Source organism: Drosophila persimilis, unplaced genomic scaffold, assembly GCF_003286085.1.
Source record: "Drosophila persimilis strain 14011-0111.01,24,50 unplaced genomic scaffold, DperRS2 tig00000977-arrow-arrow-pilon, whole genome shotgun sequence".
NCBI lineage: Eukaryota > Metazoa > Arthropoda > Insecta > Diptera > Drosophilidae > Drosophila > Drosophila persimilis.
In genome coordinates, this window is record NW_020825387.1 from 475,169 (window position 1) to 489,032 (window position 13,864).

At 43.8% G+C, this 13,864-nt stretch overlaps 1 protein-coding gene across 1 annotated transcript; it reads right to left on the reverse strand.

Annotated features, from left to right (window-relative positions):
- Positions 1-10,537: 10,537 nt before the first annotated feature.
- Positions 10,538-13,585, reverse strand: LOC6604488 (zinc finger protein rotund). Its single transcript, XM_026993936.1, has 2 exons — positions 13,078-13,585; positions 10,538-12,404 (listed from the first exon to the last, which is right to left on the reverse strand). The coding sequence occupies exons 1-2, from the start codon at positions 13,583-13,585 to the stop codon at positions 10,789-10,791; spliced, it is 2,124 nt and encodes a 707-aa protein (XP_026849737.1). The 3' UTR covers positions 10,538-10,788.
- Positions 13,586-13,864: the final 279 nt, after the last annotated feature.

Here is a 13,864-nt window from a genome sequence, read left to right on the forward strand (position 1 = left end):
CTATCTGTTAGAGATGAGCAGCCCTTGGAGTGGTATCGATAGTTGCTCCTCAAGCCAGAGTTGGAGAAGAATGTCAAAGAAAGATGACGTATGAGTGTCGTTCTTGAGCTAGTCAAAGATCCCTAAATATTCTTTATGTTGGCCAATCGCTAGTACTTAGACTGATTAAAATCAAGCACTATATCTTTGTAAGAGTGTCCTTGTACCTGCCATTCCTATATGTATATGTAGGTAGCTTCGTCTAATTGATTGCATTTCTTACTAATTATCATCATTTGGAACGAACCCTTTGGTACTTTCAAAGTTAACAAATTCCATTAGACCACCAGGTCTTTTATCTTCCGTCACGGGTATTCGTATTTCGTGTGATATTTGGCGCCAGCTCTCTGCGAATGTAGCCCCGGACCAGGTCCAGGTCCAGGTCTTGGTCCTGGTCAGGTGGTGTGGTGTGGTGTGGTGCAGTGGGGTGCGGTGCGGTGGGGCCGGAACCGGTCGAAGTTTATCATTGCGTTGCGAAATGCGAATCGGAACATCCGTTTCTAAATGCCAGGCATTTGCCGTGCACTCTCTTTGTGTGGGCCCCCGTCATGGCTTTTTAATGGGGTTAGGACCTGCAATTGTCCATACATATGACGATGGACGGGGTTCGCCGCTAAATTGAAATTGACCAGAGCCGTGAAGATAGAGAAAGAATGAGAAGAGTGCCAGGGACACGGCTCGCCTTCGCCTTCGCCTGCGCCATTGCCATCGCCGTAGCCATCGCCGTAGCCATCGCCATCGCCTTCGAGCTTATATAACGTCCGGGGCTTATGTAATTTCAGCGTCACTTTCGAGATTTATAAATTTTCGTTGGTTTCTCTTTTCTGGTTCTGGTTCTGGTTTTTTTGCGGGCTGCCTTTCTTTTTTCCCCCGTTTTGTATCTCATTCCCAGAGAGAGAGAGCTGCTTTCGCATTAAGCCAGCTGGACGACGTTTCATTACCAAAAGTGGGGGCGAGGCGGCAGAAAGCAGCAGAAAGCCCGAATGGAGCTGCGAAAGTATGCAATGTGAACAAATGGATAGGAAGAAATCAACGTTAAAATAAATGACACTAAAACTGGAGACACTCACTTTGTTTCCCTGTCGCTCCTCTATCTGGTGGCCCTGTGCCTCTGCCTCTTCCTCTTCCTCTCATTCTGGCCATGTCTCTCTTTCCTTTCTGCTCATTTAGCCTGTTGTTGGGTGTTTTTCTTTTTTTGTTTTTCCTGCTCTTCAATTGGCTATTAAGCAAATTGATTCAGTTAAATTTATCTTAATGCAATCTTCACTCGCCCCCACAAAATCCTCAACATTCCAGCTCCCAGCTCCCAACTCCCACACTCCCTGTACAGATAGTGCATAATTTGAAGGGCATAGTAAACAAGCCAACAATTCACGCGCAACAACGGCTCGAGATACTCGTACTCGTAGTCGTACACTTGTAGATACAGATACATCTGGAGGCTCACAGTCCGACACATGACAGCGATGGCAGAGAAAAAAAGGAAAGGAATGGAATGGAAGGGAAGGGAAAGGCAAGCAAAGTGGCGGAAAGGAAAGAATCCAGGCTGAAAACCCAATCCCATTGTCATTGCCCGAACCCTATTCCCATTCAAGAGACCCCCAATTGAGAGCCAGCCCGTCATGGAGAAGGAGAAGGGGAAGGAGGAGAACGTGGGGGACGTCGGACGACCACCAGGACTCCCATAAAGCGCTCGAAGCGTGAAGAACAAGGGTGAATGTGGAAAGTTACAGAAAAAAAGCATTAGAAAATATATCTGGCATGGCTTAAAAAGCGCGCTGTTGATTGTTTTGCTGGATAACGGCCACGACTCTGCCATGCTACTACTCCGTGGTATTCCTTCTCCCATCACCATTCCCCATTCCCCACTCCCACTCCCACTCCCACTCCCGAAAACAAACCCTGTTGCCCTGTTTTGGCCGCTTGTGGGTCGGGGGGGGGGGGGGGGGGGGGGGGGCTATTTTGATTTCGTTGTCGCCGTCATCCGCCTATGATGGAATCGCCCCGAAGGGCTGCTCTGTCTTCCATCCACCTACTCCCACACTGCCAATGCCACTGCCACTGCCACTGCCACTGCCGCTGCCACTAGGGGGCGAAAACTATCTCGACTCGCGTTGCGTATGTGTGCTACTGGGCAATCTCTAAGCCGTATAAATATGCCATCGTCTGAGGACAATCTACTAAAACCATCAGATTCGACTCGGCCCGGCCCGGCCCCGGCCCAACCCAACCCAGGCCCCACACCAGAATCAAGGCCCAAATCCAGGCCTCGCCTTCGTGCCATTGATCGGCCTATAAACAGAATTTTTTCCACTGCTTTGTTATTGCCCCATAGGCAAATCATATAAATTATGCTCAATTTTTTCCTTTTGGCTTTTAATAAGCATAAAAACTTATGATATGTGAAAATATGCGCAACAAACAACAACAGCGAAGCAGCAGTGGGGAGCTGTGGGGAGCATGAGGAGGAGCATGGGGTATATCATCCATGAGGCTGTTTATGTTTGAAAATTGTTTACTCTCTTGTTTTTGGCTCCCGGTTACAGCCACAGTTGGGCATGGAACTTACGTATTTGGCTGACAACAGCTTGCCAGAAGGGGTTCTATCGCATCCACACATCCACACATCCACACATCCATACTCGTACATCTAACCTCTAACGTGTCACATTTCCCCTGGGGAGTGTTTTTCCCCGGTTCAAAGTGTACTCAAAGTTGAATTTAACTTTGATTTGAGGGGCTCTTCAGATTTGTTTGTAGTTATTGTTGAGAAATGATTTTGAAGGTAAACTGAAACCTTTAACAATCTAATAGCGATCTGAAGGCAGTTGTCGCCGTTTCTGAAGTATCTGTTGGCATCACTGGCTGAAGAAAATGTACCTCTTCCGTCGGCAGCGATTAGGCGATAACTTTCGCAGAGACCGCGAGGAGACGCTGCAGCTAAAGAAAAGGAAATCCTTTGGCTGCAGTGCAGCTTCAGTTATTGCTGCTTTCAGTTGATTGTCAATGGAATGTTAAAAATACACACCCACAGCCACGCCCACTCCCACTTCCACTCCTTTTCGTTACGTGGAAGTGTAACTCCAATTACTTTTTGCCGGGGAAAATACTGAGCTTCCGTTCCGTTGATTCGCACAAACGAAATTGCATTGAATGGAGCCCGCAAAGTCTGCAGCTGACAGTGGTCCCTGTCCCCTGTCCCGTGTCCTGTCGGAGAAGTCCCTGCCCCCAACCAATTGAAATCAAACGCACTTTGGTATAAGTTTTTTTTTTGTCAGATTTTTATTTTTTTATTCACTATGTTTGTTTTTTCATTTACTACGCAAGTTGTTTGCATCGTCGCACTTTTCATTTGGTTTTTCTTTTTCTTCGTTTTTTTTCGTTTTCTTTTATTTTTGTTTTGGTTTTTGTTTTTTGTCATGTATAAATTTGTCATGTGTTATGAAAATATAATATACTTATGTACGTTTATGTTAGATGTTTTACAGAATGCTTGGCTCCATTGTTGTTTTTGTTTGTGTGTCGTATGTGTATGGGGTTTTTTTTCCTTTTTTTTTCGTTAGTAACTATGCATTGATTAGCCATTTCGCCTGGTATTTCGAGTGCTTCGATTGTTTCCAGTGTTTGGGTGTGTGTGGGTGTGCCGTGTGTGTGTGTGTGTGGGTGTGTGGATTATACAAATCAATTGGTTAAGTACAAAATATATCGTATATAAGGTGTTTATATGCATATATAGTATGTACCTATGTGTATGTATCGTATATTGTACGCACTTGTCGAGTACTTGTCGCACTTGAATGGAAACCACGCAATCAAACTGAAGACTTTTTGGTAAATTCTAGATTCCACTCTCATCGTTCATCGATCATCGATCATTGATCATTGATCATTCTTCCTCGATCACCTTCTCCGGTTAATTAGCTGCTCGATTTTTTCAACAACTTATCATAAAAACTACTGAAAAACATGAAACGATTCGCTTTCTTTGTAATTGGAAATTGACCATTTGGTAAAATTGACTTTCGAGGGCAGAGGCCCCTGGCAAATGTCGTAACCGATTCGACAGTGACGGACAGTGCCAGGACCTCCTATGTTATGTGTGTGTGTGTGTGTGTGTGTGTGTGTGTGTCTGTGTTGTGTGTTCTTTGTGTGTCTGCATGATGCACATGAATGTCATATACATTATGCATGTCATTTATAATTTAGAATGTATTGTATATATCGCATAATAAACGCATTTTTGCTCATGTGTGTATGATGTATAGTATTGTATATACTTGTATTGATAGCTTTATATATATATCAATGTATATATTCGATACAATGCAATAAAATACATAAATATGTGTGTGTGTGTTTCTTGTGTGTTCGTTTGTGTCTGTCTGCTGTTGTAGTTCTAGGTACAGAATTCTTTGCTGGCTCTCTAATGTGCTGTGTTCTTGTTTTAGTCATAGTCTAATCGTAAGCTTAAATTTATGTCTCGCTTTTGTCTCATTTTAATAATAATTTGCAACTCTACTTTTCTACAATTCTACAGTTGTCTGTCTGTCTGTGTGGGAGTGTGTGTGTGTGTGTGTGTTTAGTGCTCTAAATACAGGATAAAATGATTTATTTTCTACGCAGTAACTCTTTCAACTATGTATCGTATCGACTGTGTCTGCGTCTGTATCTGTATCTGTATCTGTATCTGTGTGGTGTGTATTTCTGCAGTATAGTCGATCAAAATAGGTTTTGTATATACGTATCTATCGCAACAATGCACCTATGCAAAAACATAAGATGAGTTTTTGTTCATTGGTTTTTCGGTTTTTCATTCAGTTTTTTTCGGTTTTTTGGGTTTTCATTTTCATTTTCGTTTTCGTTGTATAAAGTACATCAATTGGTCTCGTCAAGCAGCACAAAAGTTGCGATAACAATATATGCAAAAAACAACTCTACCGTTAATATATGTATCTGTATATCGATAACTAATAATCGTTAAATCGTTCAATTCATCGTATGCCAGCTAAATCCAAAATCCCTACGGCTTTTAATTAATTCTTAGTAATTGTTTATTTTTCCCTTCTTCTTCTTCTTCTTATTTTTTTTTTTGGTTTGCTCTCTTGCATATTTTCATTCGTTTTCTCTGTAAACTAGGTATATACTCGTATATATATATATAAGTATATATATATAGATTCTTTATTATGCTATAGTGTATAGTGCCATAAATGTTCGGGGTTTCGCTTACTTATCGCAATAATATAACGAATTCCAAATATTTACTCATAGATACATGCGATTTAATACTTTTGAGTTACCTTAATGCTCTATTGCTTCTGCTTTTGCTTTTGTTGCTGTTTCTGTTGTATTGCTTTTATCGTTAATTCTGTTTTTGTTTTGTTTTTGTTTTTGTTTTTCTTATTCGTTTCGTCTTCTCTATTATTATACCATACCATATACAATAGCTGTAAATAAGTTTTGCTTCCTCGTATTGCTCTCCATTTCCGATTCATAATATATGCTATATATTTTCAAAGTGTTAAGTCTTTCATTTTTGTTCTTGCTGTTTATTCGTTGTTTCTGCTTTTGGTTGTTTGATTTTTCAATTTTTCGAATAGTCGATTTTTCGAATTTCTTATTAGTTTATGTTCAATTCTTGAATTATTAGTGTTAACGTGCCAAGTCTTTTTAATTTGTTTTGCTTTTGTTTTTGCTAATAGTTAATCATTGTTTTTGGTTGCCCAATTATTTATACATTGCTTTTTTTGTGTGAGCGAGTGTGTGGGTGTGTGTATGTGTGTGTTCGAGTATTGGATAAATAAATAAATAAATCACGCGGAATGCAAATTAAATTTTCGAATCAAATGCTCACTGCATCACCCTAACGTTTGTGATTTCCCCTGCTCCCGCCGCCCGCCGCCCACCGCCCACCATTGCCTTCTTCGCTTCTGTGTGGAATGAGTTGTGGACCCTGTGGACACAGTGTGGGCCACGTGCTGACTGACGCAGTGCTGGACCAGTGTTGGCATGGCAATGGCACCGCTCCTCTCTCCTCTCCTCTCGCATTCCCATTCCTTTTCCCTTTCCCCTTACCATTCTCTCGTGCTCTCTCATTCATGGTGCTGTTCCTCTTTTTATTACATTTCCCCTTTGTTCGAGTACGCCTAACGAGCGCTCGTTAAACTGCATTGACACAAAAAAGGACAGCACAACATTGTGTTGCTGCCGCCCAGCGTGGCAGAGGCAGAGGCAGAGGCAGCAGCAGCAGAGGCAGAGGCGGAGGCGGAATGGGGCGTAGGGTTGTCAGCAACAGCAACAGCAACAGATAATGGAAACAATGGATCATGAACCTAATGCAACAAATACTGAACAATTTCAACAATTGCATTTCCAGGTTGCGCTCTGGTTCCGATTACGTACGAGTATGTACAGTTGTGCCTGATGTCTCAGTGGGTGTGTGGTGTGGTGTTCTGTGTCTGTGTCTGTGTGTGTGTGTGTGCTAAATACTATGCTAAAAATGTATCAACTTTAACAATTTCCTTTTGTATAACAGTACATCATGATCCTGGAGAGAACCCATAACATGCGTTTGTGTGTGTGTGTGTGTGTGTGTGCGTATGTGCGTGATTGGACAACTGAAACGGGTTTCGCTTTCATTCTTCTCCATACTCCCCCATACTCGATAGCCAAAATTTGGATTAAAGCTTTTCCAAATGGATGTGTATTCGTAAATACCTATGTATTTGTATATTTATACTCGTATTTTGTATGTATTTGTATTTTGTATACTATTTAGCTTTAGTTAAAAATCTCAAAATATTCCTCTTCTGCTCCCCGGCTTGCACTCGACTCCCCTAAGTGTTATACTCTATGTATGTATATCTTTTACCACTACGTTTTATTGCTTTTCGATACACGTTATGCTATGTATAGTTTCTGGATCTCAATATGAATTTGATTTCTCGTTATTTTCCAATATCCTTTGAGCAAAATTAATGAATCTCGTGTGTGTGTCTGTCAGTTGTGTGCGTGTGTGTGTGTGGGTGTGTGTGTGTGGGCTATCACAATATTCGAATTGCTTTGGGTTCATCTTTCATCTTCTCTTCTTACGGCTGTATTTCCATCTAAAATCACTCAGCACAATAATTGTTGAAGAAATAATCAAAATGCACAAGAAACAAATACACACAGAGTCCAGAAAAATCAGGGAAACTATATTCAAAGCATATTGAGAATTAGTTTATAAATAAAAAACATTGTTTTGCATGTAAAGTGTAAGCATATAATATGTATTGTATATTTCTTTAACTTTATATTTTTGTTTTACTCTTTTGTATATTCGTGGTTTTGGGTTTTGGGTTTTGGGTTTACCTTTCGTTTATAGTACAAGTGTGTGCTGCGATTGCTAATTGTAAGTAGTTTCAACCTTACAGTATATGTACTAAGACTAATAATCGATTAACTCGTTTGCTTGTTAAGCTAAGTTATTGCTTTCCTTTCATTTCCTTTCCTTCAATTTCCATTTCCGTTTCTTTTCTTTTCTTTCATTTCTTTTCTCGACTCGCGCTCTATACAATTGTTATACAAAATTTTTAAAATTTAATATTATTGCCGGACTTCAATTCAATTTCAATTCAACATTCTCATAATGCAAATTTCATAAATATTCATTATATTGTTTTCATTTCAATTTCAATTTCGATTTCAACTTCAATTTTTCTTTTCATTTTCATCGATTACCAAAAAAAAAAAAAATAAATAGATCATAAATAATAGGCTACTATTCCTAAGTAACTAGGTATATGTATATTAAATATAGTTAATTGTAATTTTAATTGAAATAATTGTAGTTTGTTTTGCGTTTTGCATGGGGTTCGTTTTTGAGTATTGCTTTGGTACTTTAGCCGATTTCGATTTCGATTCGATTCGATTAATATTATTGCTTAAAAGGGTTGTTGCCACCTCTCGCATCTCCCTCGTCTTTGTCCTCCTCCTCCTCCTCCTCCTCTTCCTCCTAATCATTCTCCACCTTCTTCGTATTCCTCGTCCAATCAACAGTATAAAAATAATTTCGTGATTATATACTAGTTTAACTTACGCGTACATATCTGAATACTATACCCTATAAGTGTATATATGTATGTATATGTATATGCTTTGTAAATATTACGCAACTACATACGTATTCTAGATGTATGTATATATATATATATATATATATATATATGTATATATATATAGATTTCTATCGTCCTCTTTCCCCGCTTAGACATACCAACAACTGGGTTTGGTTTGTTTTCGGCTCTGGGTCGCTCTAAACTTGGCTACAACTATGGCTACAAAATGTTCGTTGCACTTCGTTATTCCCCCACTTCGTCTTCATCATTGAGATCGGTTGCTGAAGCTGATTTCAGTTGATTATATAATGTGTGTGTGTGTGTGTATATAAATGTATGGATGTAAAATGTAAATGAATTAAGTTCTAATATTTACAGAATTTGTGCAGCGATTTGTTATTCGTTATTTATGATGTGTGTGTGTGTGTGTGTGTGTGTGTATAAGTGTGTTTGTGTGGGTGAGCTTGTGTGGGTATGAGTGTATGTATGAACGAATGAATAAGTGATGGAATGGAATGATGGAATGATCGAATGAAACGTATATTGAGTTACAGTTACATAATGTTGGGTTAAGTAATATCGTACTAGGTCGGTTAAGTTGTTGAAAAGTGCAAAGTATTATTCACGCATGGACGAAGTGTACTGTTAAATGCTTGAGATTGAGACTAGATCACACTCGATACTCGGTATTCGATACTCGATATATTCGCTTCTGTTATTGAGAGGGGCGCTCTTAATGCGATCGAACACGATACGATTCTTTGGCCTTGGTCGCTGGCTGTACTCCTAATTGGGCCTCTAACTGAATGCAATGTTCTTTACTTTTATAACTTGGTTCGAAAACAGGGAACTGGGAACTGGAAACTGGCTTTGGTTTTGGTTTTGGTTTCGTTTTTTTTTGGTTCGTTCAATCGATATAATCAATCGATAGAAATGATAGGTTTTTGGTTTTGCTGTTGGACAGCGACTAGATGTTCACTTCAATCGTGAGTATTCTCTATAATAAATAATTGTGTTCCCCCCTGTTTCTCCTTGTGGGGTCTTGGAATGCTAATTGACTAAAACGTATGCTCGTTGGATATAAATGGAGCCTTTCCGGGCAACTGGGAAACTGGGAAACTGGGAAACTGTGGGAACCTCTTAAACTGGGGAAAATGAAAAGTCAGCCCAAAAGTCAGAAATCCCCTCCTCTGCCATGCTCTTCTAGCCTTAAATGAGATCGGAATGAACTAATGGGTTCGGGGGACAGGGGACGGGTAGGGACGGTACCTATATGTATATTTATGTGTTAACGTGATGATGCTTTCTACAAGGGTTAATATGAGGGTGACGGAGCCGGCTCGCATACGGAAAACCCTAATGTCGAACCGATTCCAATACCTGGCTAATATTGCTTTGCGTTTCGTTAGTTTTGTATTCAATTTTTGATTAATTTGTTTGTAAGTTGTTTTGTGTCGTTGTTAATATCGAATCTAAAAATCTTTGAGTGCTTAAATGTCCGGCTACTGCCCGTTCAGTTGCTCTTAGTTTTGGTGACTTAGTTTAAAATTGTTTGTTTGGTAGGTAGCCCCCCACCGAGTGGGGCCACCACTCGTAATATCTGCTTATAGATAGGCTGCCCTTAAGACCTAATTCGTTGTTTGAGAAACATTGCATTTGCTTTTGTAATTCGTTGCATTAATTTTAATCACTTCGTCTTCGTCACGTTGTCGATTAAGGAGTTAGAGTTAGTGTTTAGCTTTAGAGTTAGAGTTAGAGTTAGATTTAGATTTAGAGAGATAGAGAGATATTTTCCTCGAGCTATAGCTACAGTTAGATTTAGGGTTAGGGCTAGGGCTAGGGCTAGGGCTAGGGCTAGGGCTAGGGTTAGGGTTTGGGCTAGGGAGTGTCCTTGGAGAGTTATAGACTTAGAGAGAGAGAGAGAGAGAGTGTGTTAGAGAGAGAGAGTTTTGGAGATTAAAAACTTGCTTTTGCATCAGCTACAGATTATATAGTACACTCTATATAGTATATAGATATATCAGTATATACCAGTATATATGTATGCTTTGGTAAGTAGTAGTTTGGATAGATTAGATAGCTGCGCTCTGGCATAGAATTACTTAGTTTTGTTCAGGTTTACGGAATGCATTCGGTATAGCACCTCATACACAAGGCTCTCTGTGTGTGTGTGTAATCGTGTGTGTGTATTCGTGTGTGTCGTGTATATATATATATATTTGTATATATATATGGAATGTGGGGCTAGGAATGTTCAACTCTTCAATGCTTTACTTTCTAAGAAGAACCAGATTGGATTGGTTAGGTGTTTGCTTTTGTTTGTTTTTGTTTGTTTGTTTGTTGGTTTTTTTGTTCGATTTCTTGTCGTTTTGCTGCCTAACGTGTCTAATGCGATTTTCTACAGTCTCTGTGTTACTCTACTACACTTTGCTTTTGGACGTATTGTGATGTATGCATCGTATTCGTATTCTATAAAAAAAACTGCTATCGGTTAGCCTAGTTGTAAATGGTAACGGTAACTTTAACATTAACGGTAAATTAACTAACCAGCACTGCAGCCCTGCAGTCCTGCAGCCCTGCAGTCCTGCAATCCTGCAGCACTGCCATCCTGCAGCCATTACTGCAACTTACTCAACATTACATTCCCGCATTACATGGCATAGGTGTTGCCACCCAGTCCCGATCCTGCCCCGCCATTGGGGCACTCCACTTTGACGCGCTCGAGGAACTCGTGCGGGGGCGAGGAGGCCATGCTGGCGCCACTCTCGCTGTTGCTGTCGCCGCCGTGGCCGTGCAGCGACATGGCCATCATCAGCTCCTCCTCGTCCTTGAGGCAGGCCGACTCCAGGTGCTTGTTGAGGTACGACTTGAGCGCAAACGTCTTGTGGCAGCGCTTGCACTCGAAGTTCTTGTCGACGGAGTGCGTCTGCATGTGGGCGCGGAGGTTGGAGCGATCCGCGAAGGCCTTGCCGCAGTGCGCACAGCCGTACGGCTTCTCGCCGGTGTGGGAGCGCAGATGGCCTTGGAGCAGCCAGGGGCGCGAGAAGAGCTTGCCGCAGACGCCGCAGCTGTGCGAGAGCTTGTGCGTCAGCACGTGCATGGCCAGGGCCGGCATGGACACGTACGCCTTGCCGCAAGTGTGGCACTTCTTGGCCGACTGTGAGTCCAGGGAGCGGTGCGTCTGCTTGTGGCGCGACAGGTTGCTTGATGTGGCGTACTGCTTGCCGCACTCGGAGCAGGTGTACTTGGTCTTCTGCTGGTCCTGCACCACCACGGCGGCCGGATCTGCCACATGCTTCCGCTTGGAGCGGCCGTCGCTCACGAAGAAGGCCTCGTAGGTGTAGGCCACCGTCTTGGCCGCCTGCGTGCCGCCCGCCTCCCCGTCCACCGACCCGCCGTCGCAGTCCTGGTTCGTGTTGGTCGTGTTGCTGTTCTCGTTTTGCACGCTGCTGCCACTGCCGCTGCCGCTGCAGCTGAGGATGCTCCCGTGGCTGCTGCTGGCCGGGCTGCTGGGCATCGCGTGCTGGGAGCTGGCACTCGAGGCGTTGCTCGAGGGGCGTTGTTCGTTCACCGCGCTGGCTGCAGCAGCCAATTCGGCAATCGATGACGTGCTCCGTAGATGCGCATGCGCCTCGAAGGACGCGGAGTGGGAGTGGTTGTGGACCAGAGCGTGCTGCTGCTGCTGCTGCTGCTGCAGGGGCAAGTGATGCGAATGCTGTTGATGATGCTGTTGATGCTGTTGATGCTGTTGATGCTGCTGCTGTTGCTGTTGCTGCTGCTGCTGCTGCAGCTGGTGTGGCTGCGTGGGCGGATGGAAGGCGGTCGAGGCGCTCAGGTCCAATATGGCATGGGCCGCGTGCAGGTCCTCCTCGGCCGGGATCCGCTTGCGGTAGCCATGCGTCGGCTTGTCGTCCAGCGAGTACGGCCGGTAAATGTCCTTCTTCTTGGGGGGCAGCGACAGTGTGGCTCCCGTGCTGCTGAAGCACTTGCGCTCACTCGATGTCTGGCCGGTTTCCATCTTGATGTGCGGACTGTAGCGGTCCACCATCCGATCGCCAGCGCCGCTGGGCGAGCACGAGGGCGACGATGTGGTGGACGACGGCGGTGTCTGGTACGAGGCCAGATGCTGATCTCCGGCGGGACTGCTTCCGTTGCCGGAGGCGGCTGCCACCAGGGCTGTGGCCGCGGCACGGATGACGGTGATCTCGCTCTCCATTCGGGGCAGGTACGCGGTGTAGTGCAGCGGGGACAGTTCGCGGGTGTAGCCTGCAAAACGCGAGACGAAAGAGAGATGGATGTGGGTTAGTCTTCTGTGGGATGTGCTAGAAATGTGCAACAGTTAGACAGAAAGAGAAGCTCACTGTTAGGGTGATCGGGTATCGGGTCCCCAAAGGTATGCTATAAATATTGCTATTAATCAAAGGGCGGTTTTCTTGGATTCTTCTACTATTTCTTCTTCCATCAGATATTTTTGAAAGATGCAAATCCTGGATGGAATTCGAATAATTCTGTACTATTTTGTGGCGTTGTGTTTGTTTTGAATACATTTTTGAAGGATTCTATGATGTAGAAATGACTCTTGTTCTTTACTCATTTGAAATCACATAATTTATCTTTGTTTTACTCTCATGACCTTTCTCCAATTGCCGAGTGGCGAAAGTTATGCCCGAAAAGGAACGTGAATTACCTTGGGCTCCCCTTGAAGTGTGGCCTGCCGCCCGGACGGGAATGGGAATCACAAACAGCATTGAGTGACAACAAAGGCAATTAAATGGATTCTGAATTGTTTCGCAATCGAACAATGGTCGCATCAATGACAGCGATTACGTGCTTTCCCCGTGGCATGCTACGCCCGCACCCCGCACCCCGCAACCCACAGGCCACCCATCGGTCGCTCACTCTCTTTTATTTTGGAGAAAGTTTCCTGCGGCAAACTTACCGTTGTAAACATTGCTGGCCACTCGCGTCGCCGCCTCCGGCGAGTGGGGTGGCGGACTGGGCGCCGTGGTGCCCGCCGTGGGGGAGCTTGGACCCCAGCACTTGGCCGATGTCGTGGTTGTTGCTGTCACTGTTGCTGTTGTGCTCTCGTTGCTGTTGTTGCTGTTGCTGTTGCTGCTGTTGCTGTTGCTGTTATTTGTGGCTTCTGCGGCGGTGGCTCCTGCTGCTGTTGCTGCTACTGAGGCAATGGTTGTGCGTTGTTTTTCCAACTTGGTCAGAAATTTATCGCCCACAACATCGATCTCCTCGTCATCGTCGAGGGTGGAGCGACGCGATTTGAGATGCGATAGATCTTCATCTCTGGAAGTAGTCGATGTATTTGTGGCATTTTGCTGCTGCTGCTGCTGCTGCTGATGCTGCTGCTGTTCCTGCGACTGTTGTGTATTGTCCTCGGACCGATCCAGCCAGGGATAGGCCTTCCATTTCTTCGCTATCAGGCAACGCGGCATCTTGGCTAACGGAAGCGGTAGGGGTAAAGCTGAAGGCAGGGGCAGGGGCAGAAGCAGAGGCAGCGGCAAGGGCAGCTGTGAGGCTGAGGCTTAGTGTAGGCTGCTGGAGGAGCGTTGGATGTCGGATCAGGTCGATCCAGAGCGGTAGTAAAGTGCTGAAGCGAGATTCGATTTTCGAACGAGCAAAGACCGTCTGAGGGGTATTCGTTTGTGGCAAAGCGGAAAGGAAACGTTGCTGATTTTATTTCGCAAGAACTGATGACGCATGTGAAAATAGAT